An 18,459-nucleotide genomic window follows, 5' to 3' on the forward strand; every position below is an offset into this window, starting at 1 on the left:
CAAACGAAAGCCAACAGCACAACCCGGTATTTCCGTTCTCGTCCGTTCTCTCTTCCTATTTTCGGTATATTTTTCAGCCCGAACAGAAATGTGTTGCGCTTGGAAATTCGATGGGAAACGCGGGCATTAAAAAACTACCAAAAAGGGGTAATTACAAACGGACGTGGATGGTCCCTCAGCAGCTCTCGACGCGCAAGGGGTGCGAGAGAAAACAAAAACAACTTCGCAACGGGTATTGTTCCGAATAGCTCTATGGGATGATGGGAGAGAGTTCTACAGAATGGCACTTGTCTTGTCAAAGTGGTTCTCAGCCTCTTATCTCGCCCGTCGCTTAGTGGTGACAGCATACGTTAGCGGAACGCGCTGTGGGAACCTCGTGGGCGTCACTTTTCCAAGAACTCTGCTATCCACGTACCGACCGATCAGGTTCGTACACAAAATGACAATAAAAAGATATCAAGATATCGCGAAGAAACTCCGCCGTCCTTTCGGGCCGTATCGATCGGCTGATTAAAAATTCGATGAACGCAGCAGCCATTTTGTTGGGGTATATTTTATAAATTATTACAAATCGTTTGACATTTCGATGGGGGGACTTAAGTTTTAGTTTCGCTTTCTGTAGGAAACCGGACAGCAGGCACCTGTGGCTCGGTCGGTCTGAATTCGGCAAAAGCGAGCGATTGAAGGCGATTGTCTCGCTCGGGGGTTCCCCCCGCTGTGCTTTGCGGTGTTCGGTGCGTGATGTCGAGTTCTGTTCCGTGATCGACTCTTGGACGTCGTCAGCAGATAGAATCGTAACACCGCACCTTAGGTTGTCGTCCTTTGACTGTGACGTATAGCACTACAAGAAATGAAGCAGTGTCAAACGAGTTGAGAACCCGAGAAAAACATAGCAAAAGTCTAGGAAAACTAAACCATCACAAGAGCAACCTTCGGTCATGAAATCAATCTCTGCAGTTACGTATATGCTAATACTTCCGTGGCACGAGTCAGCGATCAAGAGCAGGAAACTAGGCATCCAACTGCTGCACACCGAGACCCATATAGTAAATGCAATATCTTTCGCTTTCCAACATACAGAGGGCAGCAAGAGCCAGACGGCGGCGGTAGCAGAGATCATCCAATCATAATCAGTTAATGTCGCGGCGTGCATGAACACCCGCTCAGAGGCCGAGATAGAGCAACTCACGGCGAACTCACCGCCGAATGCCGAGCACATACGAAAAATGTCGTGACTGAAAATTATTTTAATTGAAACCGCAGAGCATGCAGTTTTTTTTCCTGCTATATTTTAATAGTTGAAATAACGAACGGTGTTTCGCAGACTGTCGCTACTGGAGATGACAGCTCGACTTTATTGTTTTTATTGCTATTGCGCGCTGCCGACGACTTTTGTCTTCAATAAAATCAATTTCGGTTGGGAAACCCATCGACGGCGCAGACGGTTATGACAGAAGCGAAAGTCGCCCGACTCCTGTTGGTCGCCTCCGCTCGATTATTATAGATCAGTATCAGTATTGGGCACTTACTTGCAGTAGGATCCTCCGATCGGTTTGCTCACGCACGTTCCGCCATGTTTGCATGGCGAAGGTGAACACGACAGAAAACCTGCAAAGAAAGGGTAGAAAAACAGTCATTTTAGTGATTTGATCAGGATTGAAACGTCTTTCATTAGGCACTTTAATGGACATCGACACAGACCACCAAAACAGATAAACTAGATCTTGGTCAACGCAAGCGCCGAACCGTACAAATGTTTTATTCAATATTCAAATGCACCACCTGGGTTCTGCTGTCCCGGTTTGTCGCTTAGTGCTTGATTTGGCTAATCTTTGCCAATTATTTCGCCGCCCCGATCCGATGTGTGCCCCGGTAGACAATTCGTACTGCAACAAAATGCTCTCGTTTGCGCTTCGTGGTTCCACGAAGAACCGGTTTCGCGCGAAAGCGCCAAACACGGCCATTTACCTCCGGCTCCCTTTTGTCGTTGAAAGGTTTTTTTGCGCCGCAGTTGTTTCGGTTATCAAATAAAGGTAATTATAATAAAATGCCCTGCCCGTATGCGGTGGTAGGATAATAGCAAGGTTTAGCAAGGAGCTACCGCTAGACGAGGACCGCGCGGCAAAGACGATGGCGCTGGCTAGTGCACTCTGTAGACAACTTCCTTATCGGGAGGCATGAATCAACCGTGCTGCGGTTGCCGGAGGAACAAGAGTGCGCCCGGTTGCCTGTGGAGAACGCGAGACTGGATCGGGTTTTGGAGAGTACTGTCTAGTGGGGTCACTTCGTAGACAAAAACCAATTCCAAAAATATTAGTCCTTACTTTTAAAGCAAATGTTTCATCACGCACTGCGGTTCAAAGCAATTGCAATACCCTTTCGCCGCGGCTGACAGCATAAACTTAAACAGTGCAACCAACCCGATCGTTTACCGAATTAAGATGTCGTTGACATTTGAACTATCCCGATTTTTCTCGCCAGCCGCGCCGAGACGCCGTTACTCTCTCAGCGGACTAATTTAAAAGTTATAAATTGTCGTTTGCAATTGAAAAATAATCCGGAAAATGTTATGAGTGACTTCCTGATTCAATTAAAGGGCATCACCGAGAAAATAAAACCGATTGAGCGCAGCGCTCGGCGCACTTCGATCCGATGGGCTGCGGTAATCATCGTCGCACTAACTGTGTGAAAGCGAGAATATGTTTATACCTATCAATGGATGCGCGCTAGCGCGTCACGCTTTGTGCAGTCATAGTAGGTCGCAATAATTAAACGATCAGCGCAGAACAGAGGTCCCTAGGCCCGACGAGAGATGAGCCATTGCAGTAACAAGCTAGTTTCGGAGCTTCGTGGCTCGTGTATAGGGCGGCCTGCCCTCGGGCAGATTCGGTTTACAATGTTCCAGTGTGAAAAGCAGAGCTTTCAGGCCCCTCACTGCAGCAACATGAAATTAAAATCTCATTTGCATTTTATTAAAAAGTCGTGTACTCTCATCTTCGTCGTTCGTGTTTTCACCGCGCGGGCTCGCTTCTAAACTGGATTAGTTGACTCTGGTTCCGAGGGAACGCTCGACGACTTGCTGCAGGTAAAAGTCAAAGCTCGCGTTTTTGTTTTTTTTTCATCATTATATTGCTCGAGTTGAATCGGTAACCTGAGTACAGTGTATTAATTAAATACAAATAAAATGTAATTTAATTTACTTTCTCAACTGGCTAGCAGCCGGTTGAATAGATTCGCTGAAGTGGTGAAGCTGCATGGGAATCAGCGCACACAACCGATGAGAGTCAACCCCTGGTGTGGGAGAGCAAGAGCAGGCAGGCAGAGCACAGTCAGGCTCATTGAACCGAGATTTCGTGCAATTATGGTAATTAATTGAGTGTAGTAGGAACAATCAAAATGGCGCGGGAGCGCTGCTCGTTTGTGCTCAATCAGCAGGCACTTGAAGTGGCAATATTTTGATCGATGGCGAACCAACTGACAGCATTGTCGATAGTGATACTCTTCCAGCACGTGTACTGCCCAAGAACTGACGGCTCCTCATCCGACATCCTCATTTGTGGCATAATTGAAAACACTCGACAAAGTGCCGCAGCCTCGAGGCGGGCCCGCAATGATTTCGCACATATTCAATCCCGCCGCCCGCCGCGGTTTCTATTCAGGGCAGCTCGCGTGCTTGATTGTTCGCTTATTGTACTCAGCCTCTGATCTACAGCGACACTCGGCGGGTCGTCCCCGGGCTCGGTCCCGATGCACATTCCGATATGTTTTGATTGAAGTCGGCCATAAATATTCGACTTGTGTTCCTACATACGTCGTACTGCCGGCCGGACAGAACGGACTTTCCACGATTGGCTTTGTTGGGCCTGTCTGCTGGGTGAATCGCGCGAGAACTTGCCGGCGAAGCAGAATTGAAAAGGCGACTTTGTCCGCGCGGCGGAGTGTGTCTTTCTCCCGCGCCCCTCACACGGATGTCTGAGCGTCAGGATTATTGTTATTAATTTACGAGACGGGTCGACCGATTCTCCACAGGAACACTACATATGCAGAACACGCCGATCGTTTGACAAGCGTGGCTTGGACAAGAATGTCGTTGTTTTTTTGTGTGCGCTTAGCGAGATGATGCACGCTGGATGTTAATTAGTGGCATTTCGTGATATTAGCGCTAAAACGCTTGTCAAAACTCACCGATTGACGATTCTCAGTTTTATGCTTCCAAAAGTTTCCTTCAACCGAACTCTCGAACAGTCGTCGAGCATAGCAACGGAGATTATCTCCTGCTTCCCTGCGGATGTGGTTAGCAATTATTCCCACGAAAAAAGACACCGCAATCTCGCAAGGCTTCTCGTTTTGCTATCTGCACTCTCTGCACCAGAGTCCAGCGCAACGGTTTTCAACGGTGTGCTTCCGAAAATAACGACAACAAAAGAGAACTATTTCTTGCGTGGGTGTCGTCAGTTGATAACGACAAACCACTCGGACATTCCACGCTTTCTTATCAGCGAACTTGTCGCGACACGATCGTTCTTTCCCATCGGATTCGCGCGATCCCTCACGATGGACAGATTCACGTTGAACGTTGAATGGCCGTTTTTTTTTTCGTTGCGGTTTGACAGATCGTATTTGCGCTGTTTATAGTTCACACACTTGATGTTGCAACTTACGTTACGACCGGCTGAAGCTGCCCCAGCCCCGGAGGTAGGAAGCATGGCAGGAAGCTTGAGCGCTATGGAAGTTACGGTTTGGTGGCCAGCGCCGGGCACACGAAGCGGGCAAACTGGTGTGAAAATGTTCGCAAGTAAACATAATTATCATTCCCAAGCGAGCAGAAGCGAAGCTCGCAGTAATTAGTGATTAGAGCGTTTGGGCAGTTTGGACTGGAATTAGACTAACCGTGTGAATCTTTTTCGAAATCTTGAGCTCAGCCAGTGAATATAGTTCAATCAATCATCGCCACTCTAGATAGAGAAGCGGATTCTCAGTAGGATCCAGATGTTATTGTTTACATCCAGTGATGCTCAAATGATATCATCTTCCTAACTTTAAATTAGTTGCACATGTGGCAATGTATGTCTCAAACGGCATTTGTCATTTTTCCGCTGCTCGGCAGTATTTGGAGGAAAAAACACAATGAAGAAAAAACTTTAATAAAGTTCCCATCGTATCGTTTTTAACTTCATTCACAACCTGCGTTTTTGCTTTAATGTACCATATCATGTCGCATCACAGAAGCAACGAACCAATAAACACACTCGCACTGCCATTAAACGGCCGAGTATATACTCGGTGGTTGTTATTAAAACTTACATCCGACGGCGGAGGGGTTGCCAGCTCCAGCGGTGGGCCTGGCGGGCGAGGTTTCGTGGACGGAATGAAGATGAAAAGGCAGGGAAAATAAGCAGAAACAAAACTGAAGAAAAAAAATTGAAATGGAAAAAACAGCAGCAGGAGCAGAAGCAGCGGTGGCTTCTGCTTCGTCGAACCGCGTGCTTGCTGGCGGGCGAGACGGCGGGAAAGAAAACAAACTCGTGGGAAAATGTCTCGCCACTTGTAGAGTTGTAGTTGTCGATGTTGCAGTACATATACGGTGGCAGCAGAAGCAGCAGCAGCAGCAACCGCCCAGCTATGCTTTTCTATGGCATCAATCTGGATGAAATTAACATTTTTCTTCCTTAGAGCGCTGCTTTCCATACGACACTCTCCGAGCAGCTGCTCGGTATCTGGAGCAAACGACCGCCCTCTTCGGCGGCGAAAGTGTTGATGAACTGTCAACAAAAACCGATTCAGAAGGGATGAATAAACCACGCAAGGCAAGCGCTCACTTGAGCCTGACGAAGTTTGCTGGCTGATATTCGGTTAATTTGTCATATTCTGGCAACAATTGCCTAATGTCCTGTCAGTTTTTGACAATGCGGTGAACGATGTTGACATAAAAGAAGTACGAAATACGGTAAAACCTTGTGTAATATCACAATAGAGCAACATTTCTATATTACTCGATAACTTCCTCTTGACAAAATAGGGCTCTCTTATAATTAGTGACCAGAAGAACGTAGTATGTTTTTACTTTCATAATACGTAATTTTATTTTAAAGCCTTCAACGCAAGTTGAAATAAGTTACTCACTTTAACAGCATGCCAACCATCGGAAATCTGCAAAACACCGTGCATGATCTCGACACCCTGTTTACGATTAGGTTTATTTCATCCATTAAATAACCCAAATCTGGCGCGGATTGCTTCAGTTATAAAATCTATATTGCAAAGCGCCTGGGAAACTCACCTGCGCGCGCAACCCAAAGTGCACAAAAGATGAGAAGTGGTGATTACTACATCAGCTAGAAACACCCACCTCCCTCGCCTGCCTAGAAACTCTCGCGTGCATTCCGCTATAAAAACATGCTGCGATTATAAAATAAAACCAGCGTCGTTTCCAGCGTTCATCAAAACGATTCGCTTGTTTTGAGATAGTTAAAAAAACGTCAAATGGGTACGAAAATTCCAAATGCCTGCTAATTTAACACTGGTAGCACCATGTTTAATTACTGATGGTTAAGTTTGATCTAGCTAACAATTGTACCTTGTCGGAGTTAATTAGATTGCGCGGCTGCAATGCCGTGGACTGGCGGATAGTTGACTTAATCAACTTTCGCTTCCATGATCAGCAGGGGCAGGCCGGCGTGAGCCGAAACAATGGGGGCGCTGTGAATTCCGCGGTGAACTTATGTAAAATGTTTGATTTTTTTGTATCTCTCTGTCTGTAGAACCGTTGCGAAACTCCCCTTCTCTGGTCGGGGCGCATCTCTCTACTAGGTTAGAGTGCTAGTTTTGCGACGCGTTTGCAATGACACCAATGAATAAAAAAAAAACAAATAAAAAGTAAACGCTCGACAATGATGTAGGTGGCCACATGTGGAACCCATGCGGAACCCCTCGTTTCCTTGAGTGTGCCCAGCAACCACCGTGTATAGGAGAATTCGAACCAATTCAAATGATAGCAAGCAATTGTCGCCGACACCGCCGAGCTAAGCGACTTAGACGACGGCATTAGAGGGAGGAGAAAATACAGTTATTTAGAGTTGGGATTGTAACATGCCTGACATTTTAGTCGACGCGTTTACGACTAATGGTGGCGGCTTTTTCGTTTTGATGCTTTGTGTATCGATAACGAATGGCACTCGTTGCTCTCTGTTACACTCACTCCGGTGCGATAGTTTAGCGTCAGCCCGGCTGCTAGAGAGTGAACGCGCAACGGGACGCGACTCTCAGAAGCCATTAGGCTTTCGTTACTAATCCGAACCGCGCGCGCATGGTGCAGAATATAACTCAATTGGAAAATTACTATAAACAATCTGGAACTATCAATGCGCTTGGCGATAGTTAGCCGACGACAGCCAGCTGCGGGACGAGTAGGAGCATGTGAAAAAAATTTCAAACGCGTTGACACTCCGAATGAACGAACGGTAGTCCTTTTTTTCCTCTTCTGCCCATTCTCAATTCATTCATTAAAATCGATGGAATAATTGTCTGAAGTGTAGTAATCGCTGATTGAGATATTGTAATGTAATTGTTGGTGGTAATCAAGTGCCGAGGGTTAATGTGTATACTATGTCTTTGTGGTTTGATTGGTTCCCTGTAGTTCGATAACAAACGAAGGCTTGGAGAGAGGGGTTCAACAACCTGAAAATCTAAACATTTTCACGTTGTGTACGATTCGACAAAGAGTTGGTAGATGACAGGGACATAAGAAAGGTTTTTTGTTAAACATTTTATTAGTCCAAACGATGTCTTTTAATATTTGAAATTAATTGAAAACGAGCTGTTCGTTCTGTGTTGCATTGGGTTTCGTTGTCATTACTTTCCTCTCTTTCGAAAATTTGTATGTCAAAATGAGCGATGTTGCCAATAAACGATGAATGAAAAGGACAAAAAACTTCTTCTTTCACATAGGACAACGTCTCGTTTTAGTAGGGAAAGTGTAACGAAAATGTGTCCTCTTCAAACGCATATTATGTTACAAACACTGAGCGAATTTTAAATGCCAATGTTTTGATAAAAAGATGAAGGTTGTTCCTAACTTGTGGTACAGTAAATAGCATATCTTTTCAATTGCAAAATGGTGAAAAACTGAACTAAGAATCGAAAAGAAGCGGTTCACTTATCAAAAGCTCGCTTTCTGTTCGTGAAGTTTCTTTAAGATTCATGTTGTGGGTGGTGGGTTTCAAACTTCCTCATTTCTCCAGTTTCGCAAGTCACAAAGAGATTTTAGATTTAGAACTCATATTCACTTCGGATCTTTGCCTCCAGGATGTACAAAGTCATTGTTCTGCGATGATACAAGCATTTCCGTAAAAGGAAAAAGTCTTCGTGTCATATGCAGTCGATTGCAGAAAAGTTTAGTTATTTTTTCTTCCTACTTGCAAAAGTGGAAAAATTCTCCCAATGCTTCTAAAACTCAAATGATAATTTTTCCCATAAGATTAGGGCTCCTTTCCTCAAGCCAAACAATCACGTTATCAAGATGGGTTATTTTATGTTGGTCTGACAAGGTTAAGTACTTGGGACTAATTTACGATAAAAAACTTATTTTCTAAGAGCACATTGAAAGTATACAAGCAAAGTGTATCAAATATACGATATGTTCATATCCTCTCATCCTCTCATAATGCGCTGTTGCGTATTGCATACTGCAGCTGTGCGACTGAAAGGACCATAAATTTCTGTTCGTGCTAACGTTGAATTGAGGCAGATATGAAAATGGAGTTCGGAATGCTGTTGTGAAATCGAATGAACCGTCTTCCTTAAGATGTTCTAACATTTTGACTAAAATGTTACAATTTTTTTTTGAAACGACAAACTTTTGTTTGAAATCGAATAAGTCTCCCTATATACAGCTGATAATGCATAGCATTATCGAGTTGTGGTGAGCATTGAACTAAAGACGGATTTTGACCACATCACACTGTTTTCAATGCTGCAAAAACGTGATCGAAATTATTTGGACCCATAAAAAATTAAAGTCGTAGTGTCTTCAGCAAAGTTCTTCCATTTACTATTCTCCATTTTATAGAAGTTAAAATTTTGTATTAATATACCAAAAAGAGATGAACGTGTTTTACGTTCGGCAAAGTTTTACTTTTTTATCTGCCTATTTAAATAGACTTTTGATAAATTTAATTTTTTCAATAAATAGCGATAGGCAAATCGAACGCCGTAGTTACGAAAACCATTCCTGTTTGCATCCGAAAATTAGTGGTTCGAGACATCAACAAGAGTGAATCGCACATGGATATTGCCAGGATTGTACTTCCTCAGCAAAAGGTCGGTAGGAAAAATTATGCTAATGCTAAAAACCTTCGGGTTGGCGGTGGATCGACCAGGCAGAGGGCGGAAGCCAAAAAATAACAACCGAACTGATATGAAGATTATGCTATAGGTAAAAAAATCCGAAGAAATTCAGGAAAATCTGAAGTTTACGGTTTCTCATCGAACTGTTCGTCAGCGGATCGAAGCAGTGGGATTCAAAAGCAAAATTGCACGGAAGTGACCATTCGTCAGCAAGGTAAATAATGCGAAGAGGCTCAAATTTGCCAAGGAGAACGCAGACAATTCAATGGAATAATGGAAAACGGTTCTTCGGACGGACGAGCCGAACTTCGAAATCTTCAATCGGGAGGGCGTGTATGGCGCAAATTCGGCGAAGAGCTGCAGGAGCACCGTTTTTCGTGAGTTTATGTGGGAAACCTGGTCAAAATTAACGGGATAATGGCGACCGAATCTTACTGCAACAGCCTCAGGAAAATTTGAAAGTATCGCTGCTCAAGGCCGGGCTGGAAGATAGCTTTGTGTTTCTGCAGGACAATGATCCAAAGCGCACAGTCAAGCTGACCAACGCATTCTTCTGGTCGTGCCGCATTCAACCGATGGAGATTTCATGGGCAATTCTCGACGCCAAGGTGGACAAAACTGGTGTTACCAGCGCACCTGGGAAGATCTTGATCTACAGCACCTCAAAAATCTCGAGAAGAGCAAGCCAAGGCGATTGCAGAAGGTGCTGAAGGCCAATGAAGGTCATATTGATTATTTTTTTGTTTCCATTTTCGTATTTTTTTCGCTGCCTTGAAGTGTGCACTTTTTTGTCATTGCTTTTTAAGGAATAAAAACTGATTTTTTGTTGTTGGAAAAACTATTGTTTTTGACAGCCGATCTCAACAAAATATTTAAAAGAACATAATAAATAAGATTTGAAAAATTATCACGAGGTGTTAGTTTGTCATTTCCACCAAAAAAGAGAGTAAAAAAGATGTAGGTGCCCACTTTACTTTGTTTATCATTGTAACTTTTTATATCCATTTTCTACAATTTTTCAATGTTTTACAATGTTGTTCAGGCGTTTCTTATAAAAATTTCCAAAGTGGTTTTTAATATGTAAAAATGAGAAAAGTTAATCGTTTCTCACTTTTAGATGGATAAATCGCAAAATTGCAGCTTATAGGAAATGGAGCGTAATTTATATAACCACTTTGCTGAAGACATTTAGACTCTGTCATTTCTTCTGTTTCGAAAGACATAAATAGATTTTATTCAATATGCACCGAAAGTAATAGCACACCAAGGTTGCTGTACAATTTAAAATCGACTTGAATTTCAAAATAAAACAGTCTGATCCAGTGCTTTCTTCCATGAAAGAGGATATTTTTTCTGTGTACTGCTATTTTTTAAATGAAAATGTACATGTATGCTTAAATCAGATCAGATCCCTGATTTTTGTCAGCTGGTTTTTCAATTGCTATTATGTACCTATAAGTAATTTCTCGAGAACTGTTCCCAGATATTATTAAACACATTTTATAGAGTTTCAAGAAAGATTGCATCAGTTGAAGTTGATTTTTCCGAGAACCTAATAATGATCTAATTGATGTTTTTCAAGCTCTTTATTTTTAATGGCACTATGGTATTTCGTAAATTTTTTTTTTTTGAAATCATGTTTAGGCCATGTGTGTGAAATTGTCATAATATTTAGATCTTTCAACACCTGTTAAGATTTCTTGATTTCACGTATATCAGTCATACATTAAACTGGCATTGTGTCGATTTTTTTTTCTGTTATGACTCGAGAAAATGAAATGATTAGTATTTTAATAACGTCATTTGACTTCATTCATAATCTATAATTTGATGCTGATGAGTGATGACTTCTTTATGATAACCTTTATATAACATCCTGATTTATTAGTTTGAAAGAATTTTTAGTGTCTTTTTTAACTCATCAAAGTTGATCATCGTTTCTAACGACTCCTCACGTTTTTGATACCTGCGTTTAAAACCTGATTGAGATTGTTAAATGTTTATTCGATGAATCATTAAACATACTTATTGTACGCTGTAGTCTTTTTTGGCAGAAGTGAGAAGAAAACTCATAAAAAAAGGCTTCACTACAGAGCGGCTGCTTTTCAACCAAGAGGAAACAATTGGTCCTGAACTGTTCGAAACATCCGCAATCGACGATAGAATCTACCCGTTTCATCAAAGTACGAAGCGTAAATAACTGCCAACCAAGTAGAAACATCTTCGGGAAGTCCTGTAAATTGTTACAAACTTGACCGACGATAAAAGTTTCGATTGTGAAACTGCGGGCGAGGTGATTTCAACTCTGCCAATCCATTAACGGTGCAATAAACTAAAAGCTAAGCACACTTGACGGCTGCCGGCTGACACTAATGAGCCGGTAACCCGGAGCGATTCCGACAATTGTAAACAAATCTAACGTCTCGCTGCTTCTCCCTCTCTCTCTGCCTGGGTGCGAGAAGGGGTGGCTGCGCGCACGACTGTACTTTTTTTCGCGCATCCCGGATGAGCTGTATTATCTTTCAAATTAATTCATAACGCACGCCGATGAGACATGATACCGCTCTTCCAAAACCACGATATACGGTGCAGCGCATTGACTGGTGTTTGTTGTGGTGGAATTCAGTCCGGGCCGAATTGTCACAGAGGAACGCGCGCACCCGCGAGAGAGAGAGAGCTTCTCATGCATCAGTGTTTTTTTCCTGGTGTATTATTACTTTTATTATGCTCATCAGAAAGGGTAATTCATGCATGCGGTCTGCGAAGACCCTCGTGCAAACAGTGCATATAGTGTAGAATGGCTATACGCCATTACCGCGGGACAGTGCATTGGCGAGCAGACATTTGCAATTTCAATTTTTTACTGGCCTAGGTTAGGATTAGGACCGGCGGAGTACCGTTAAACGGCTAAACTCGCAATCCCAGGGAGAACAGAAGATGGAGCTTGAAACATGCCTCTCGAATGAGCTTGTGCATATAGCGCCTGGATACAAGACGTGGAAATTATGAGTGCCGCCTTACCAATGACAGCACGGTCTCCTTTAAATTGATTTTTCTGACATCCCAGTGAACTCTCTCCATGTTTCCACGTATTTAGGTCTCAGAGCAGAGTGTGTGTGAGAGAGAGATCACTATCGCGCAAACGACTTTTAATTAAACCTGCCATTTGACATTCAATTTCGCGTCTTTTCTCGAGTCTTGTGTGGATGGCAGTGCAGGACGACACGATCTGTTAGCCGTGATACGAACCTTTACCACAGACCACAGTAGGCTGCTGGTGCGACGGCGACGGACGGCTGGCTCGCGTAATCAATAATTGCTTTTCGCAGCATTTGGGCGACTGCAGCAAGGTTGCACGTCCGGGCAAGCAAAATTTATTGCTCCTATTAATTGATTTTTATTGGCGAAGACGCGATGGCCGATAGGAAGACAGTTCGAGTTGCTCCGCGTGAAAGAAGTGGCCGCTCGGTGATGTAGGCGATAGTGCGTGAGCTAGCTCTCCGTAGGCTGCTAGAAATTTATTACAGCTTTGATTGGTATCAATCTTGAGGCTCATTTTTCAACCCAATACTTCTAGCAGATTGGAAAGTTTATTTGTTTAAGTATTTATGCAGCGCGCCGTCGATACTTTTTCATACGGGTGGAACACTGCGAACATTCTGTATATTTTTAGATTGTCAAATTTGAAAAAATACAGTCAAACCCATGAGCACGGATGTGTCAAGAACAGGTTTTGCGTTATTTTAATTAGGAGAATCATTCGTTGTCATTGATTAAAACCAGCGGAAAATTTTTATGGGGATCTCACTTTCAAACAAAAGTGAATTATCGAGCTATTTCGAAGCATTATCGCCGTTACGCTATGTATTCAGAGACATTATCCAGATATGCAACACTAATTGAATAGTTTTATAATTATTCTCCCATACTTCTTCGCCAACTTCACACACCCCCTTTTCACATTCATTCACTTGCCTTCCAGCCACAAAAGTGTAAGTGGGCTCGAAAAGCAGCTCACCCATGCGATTCAATTTGTGTTCAGCATCGTGCGGTGACTTGTTGAACTGTCGAAACAATTTGTTTCCATGCATCACAAAGCCAGACCCCAAAAGGGAGAGCGGGGGACGTGAGGTAACCTGAGTACCTCGATCGAGTTCCTCGACAGGCTTTTATTATGGGAGACTTTCGCTTTACGCTACGCCGTTTCTTTCCGCGTGTGCTCCAACTACAACAACGAGTGGAGAATTTGATGACGTGAAAATAAGTCATCTCTAATTATTTCAAGCCAATATTAATCTGAGCTGTTTAGATGGAAATCAGAGCTGGTGCATAAGGCATTTGATTGGAACGTGGGTAGAGTTCAGCTAGCGACGTTGGCATACTTTCCGCACTTTCTTCTTGGAAGTGGTTTGCAAATATATAACAGTGCACCGCGGTGGCAGTAGCCACGTGTCACCACGCGACATATCTATTTGATCCGCAAGCCGGTATTGGTTTCGTGCCAACGATAACATTCGATACAGCGTTTTGATTCGATTTCCAGTGCGATGTGCAATCGGATCCGATTCTAACTGTTCTTCGAAAGCGCAAAGACGGCTTACCAGGCACAAACCAATGCAGCAACAGGCTTTAATGGCGCAAGCCGTTCCACATTTCCGACAAGCTGGTGTTGACGGAAAAGTGCGGACGAAGCTAAAAAACGAGAATTACTTATCTGTTTAGTAGGTAAATATCAGGAAATTGATATTTAAATAAGACACACAACATTTTATTTGTAACAAATCCAAGCACACACCCCGGGCCACGGGGCTCTATGTATGGCGCGTCACTTTCCGCTCAACAGAAATAAGTCATGCAAATGCCGGTGTGGAACACACACGCGCAGCTGCGAACGAAACGGAACATTTTTGGGCAAACATTTGATTTGAAGTACCACACCGGTAATAATTGGTATGTCTGAGGTCCGGAGGAAACGAACCGAGCCGTCTTTGTTTACTCGCTCCATTCGCCTCTAATGGTCAGCTGAAGAGCCTCCTCTCCAGCCAGCCGAACCGGCCAGAAATTTACACACATAATTATCCACCACGATGTTGATAGAAAACAGTGCAAAAAATTGTCAAACGAATGCGCGGTTGTTTGGATCTTTCGTGGAACCGGACACCACAATTTTCTGGTGGCTGTTTTTTTTTGTACGCTTATCCTGGCCTCGATGCCGTTCGCGGATGACGTCAACACGAAACCGCGCGCACGCTGTGCACGAGTCAAGTCCTGCGTGTGTACCGAGAACTTAACCTTCGCTAATAGCGTGGCCGATGGCGAAAGATAAATAATAATGGCGTGCTCTCTCGGCTAATGTCCACCGGATGACAATGGCTTTAATTGTCCAGCTCCGCTGATAGCCGAGTGGTGGTTAGATTTTCTTGGTCGATGTCACTACAATGGCCGGAATACAGTTTTTCTGTTCAACATGACGGTGCACATGGGGAACAAGTGGTTTAAATATTTATCTTAATTTACATGTATGATATGAATTGATTATAAAAATTTACTGCCTTCTTTTTCAAAATGTCAGAAAGGGCAGAAATGTAGATTTAATTTTTACCAATATAACAAAATAGGAGTTTGTAACTTTACTTCTCGGCAACACTGTTGTTAACAATGCTGAAATTCTGGCAACTTCGGTGGAATTGTGGAATCTCAAGAGAAATTATAGAACACTTGAAGAATCCTCCATAAAATTCAATCGCCAATAAGTATAGTTTACTTTATGAGCGGTTTCAAAACACGTTTGATATTCCTCTTAAAATATCTCTAGGAAACCAAAGATTCTTTCGGTACTAATGAAACTCATCATTATGTTGTAATGTTGTTGTGTGGTATGAACGAATAAAAAATAAACGAGAAATGGAAATAATAATATTCATAGTTGGTATACCCATAGTTGTGATACTAATGAACTATCATTTTTTAGCTCTTTTCATTTCAACGTCTATGTTTTGTGTTTTTCGCGGACTCTTTTGGTTAAAATTTGTTTGCATTAGGGAGGTCGAACATGATGCAAACCAAAATATTGTCAGTCTTGCACAAGAAGTTTTAGTTTTGAAGGCGTCTTATGAGGAATCAACATAAAACCGTGGGTAATTGCTTGATGTCAGTGGTTCCCAAACGGGGGTCCGCGTCCGCCAGGGGAGCTTCGGAGCCCATCTAAGGAGTTCGCGAAGGCCTTGGTAAATTTTAAAATTACTTCCTAAAATTCATATAATCTTGACAGTAATCACGATCGTTAATCACACACCCACAATAAACGGAGATTTTATTACTTTCGGACAATACTTTATTACTTTTTGTGTCTTATGACCGCGCATTATACATAAAAAGTAACAAAATATATGACGGCCACACAAGGTACATGCGAGCACGCCAGGCACATACTTCATGAGTTGACACCAACTGCCTGCTGTGATATCCTTTGCATCAGTGCCAATAGGGTTAACTAATGCTCGCTTCCATGAGCCTAGACTATTCTGATGTCTCGAAGGTAAAGCTTTTTCGAAAAGTTCATGACAACCTTCTTATTAGACAAATCGACGATTTGTTGTGTAAATGTTGTTAAACTGATGTCCCGAAGTATAACATGCTGGCATAGGTAACAGTACCACATCGAGTCATGTATTAGTAGAGCGTTGGTCTCTCATCGTCTATCAGTGCATTAGAGCTCGATTTTTATTTGTATGCAGCCGAGCCAAGTGATCTACATAACTACATAACCGCTGTCAATGCACAGTGGGGCATGTTAGGCTAACACGCAGGTATCGTGTTGCAACCTGGAAGACAATCAAATCGCCATTTGAATTGCCTTCTTCTCTTCGTGTCGTATAAAGGCAAATGCCAGATGGCGCCGCAAACTCAGTCGAGCAACTACGCTGTTGCGTGTTGTATATTGAACATATTGACAGGAGAACAACAAAATTCTGCACGTGTCGGTAGAAGCAGATAAGAGGAGGTGCAGTGCATTCCCAAGCACGCAACAGTTTAACGTGCTTATTGTATTACTACCAATGAACAGATATTAACCCTCTCCCGCTCACGAGGTTTTTCATGATTTAAAAATACTTTCCGGGCCAATTTAGGCAAAATACTGTGCAGAATAGTTTAAATCACTGTAAAACATTGTATTTTGAAGAAAAAAGCGAATTTTGAAATGGTGCTCCAGAGCACCTATGAGCACAGCAAGGACTTTTTTAAAAACACGAAAAAAAAATGCTGATACTTTTTGAAGTATTTATCAAATACTCTAGGAAATAATAAAAACAACGTAGTTTTTGAAAAAAAAAAAAACTTGACTTAGTCAATCATGATGATGAAAGGACGAATTTAGAAGAGCTTGTCATATCCGAGTTCTCCTCTTTTCTTAATCTCTGAGTTGTCATGTACCTAGATTTTGGCTTGCAGCTTTTCCCAGAAATGGTAAGTTAGACCCACTTTCATTTCTTTCCTGGCCCGTTTTGCTGGTGTTTTTATTTCAACCTCGTTTGTATCGGAAAAATACTTATGAACTTCATCTGGTAATGGATCTATCGCAAAAATAGCGACTTCATCTTCAATGTCGCTTCCCATCTCATCAGCTTCTGATTCATCCCCTTCAAGAATCACCACGTAGTGAGAAGAACGGCCAGCAAAAACATTAAATCAGATATATAGTTTATTTAAGGCCATCTGTTTTTTTGTCTCCTATATGCCCAGTGGTGCTCTGAGGCACCATTTAAAAACTTATGGAACAAGTGAACAAGAACAAAAATTGTTTATTTTATGGACCGTTACACTCAATGAACAATAGATCTACGTAAAAGTTATTTTTGATATAAAAACGAATAATGAATGTTATAGAAAAACAGTTGCTAAAAACACACATTATTTTTTATCGTAAAATTCGGACTTTCTCCTGTAGTTTTCTTGATAACAAATCGAACATTGAATCAAGCTGACATTTGATATGCCAAGTTGAAAGTACATTAGAAATGCAAGATTTTGTCGAGGTATGGTCATTACAATTCTTGGTGCTCTAGAGTCACCATGAGCGGGAAAGGGTTAAACACCGATGTCTTGATTTACAGGTAAAGCTAGTTAACTAGTAAACTAGTTGTGTTGAAATTCGTGCACATTCAACCAATCACGAGCTCGATTCCCATTTGCTTGTTGGATGCTGCTTGCTGGCCAACTTTATATCGGGAATGCAGGAAATTGAATCACTCATTTCATTTTGGTGGTCGTTACGAGGAGACGGCGTTTGAAATTGATGAAATTTGGAGCTGCATTGGGTTGCTGCATTGTTAAGATTCATTTAATCGAGGTGTATTCATTCAAAGTCCTGCATGACTAAATATTGGGTATCTAAAAGACAACAAAAAACCCTTAACTTCTGTACAGATCTATGAGCAGATTTAGGTTTTATTTTCATTCAGATTTTCGGAGAAACAAAACTCGTTCTGTCAGCAATAAAAGAAATTTTTGAGATAATTGAACTTTTTGGACTAAAAGAGACTGATCAAAAGATAGAAAACAGTTCGAAGTTTTTTCGATAAAAATAAGCAAAGCCTTGGTGCTACATTCCGATTCGGAACTTGACCTTCTGATTTTTATACAATGACTTCTTAGCCGACTGTTTAGTGTACAGGACAATTGCGGGGCTAGTGCTACGATCCTACTGACATTAACAGTCTCTCCCAAGCCGAGACTCGAACCTACGACGACTGGCTTGTTAGGCCAGCATCGTACCTCGAGACCATCTAGGACAGCGGTTCTCAACCTTTTTTTTGTCCGCGTACCCCTTGGCGTTATTTTCCGAATCAATTGTACCCTCTGGCTTGGAAGGTTCTCGCAGAATGGGAGAGAGTAGTGGTAGATCATGTTGTGGTAGTCTAGTTTAGGTATTAAATTGGACTGTGATTTGTTTTATTGCTACAGTCGTATTCTAACAGGAAGTTTGAACAACATATAAAGTATTATAAAAAAATTGCTTTGTCCGCCATTACTGATTTTTCTCTCGCGTACCCCCTGAAGGCTCTCGCGTACCCCTAGGGGTACGCGTACCCCAGGTTGAGAACCGCTGATCTA

General features: G+C 42.3%; 1 protein-coding gene across 1 annotated transcript in view; it reads right to left on the minus strand.

The window, feature by feature from the left end:
• LOC129718591 (neurogenic locus Notch protein) overlaps positions 1–18,459 on the minus strand; it is a 170,563-nt gene that overhangs the window by 127,572 nt on the left and 24,532 nt on the right. The window contains exon 2 of the mRNA XM_055669511.1: positions 1,530–1,608. Within this exon, the coding sequence (XP_055525486.1) occupies positions 1,530–1,608 (79 nt within the window). The remainder of the gene's footprint in view (positions 1–1,529; positions 1,609–18,459) is intronic.

The sequence above is a fragment of the Wyeomyia smithii genome, chromosome 1, assembly GCF_029784165.1.
Source record: "Wyeomyia smithii strain HCP4-BCI-WySm-NY-G18 chromosome 1, ASM2978416v1, whole genome shotgun sequence".
NCBI classification, from domain to species: Eukaryota; Metazoa; Arthropoda; class Insecta; order Diptera; family Culicidae; genus Wyeomyia; species Wyeomyia smithii.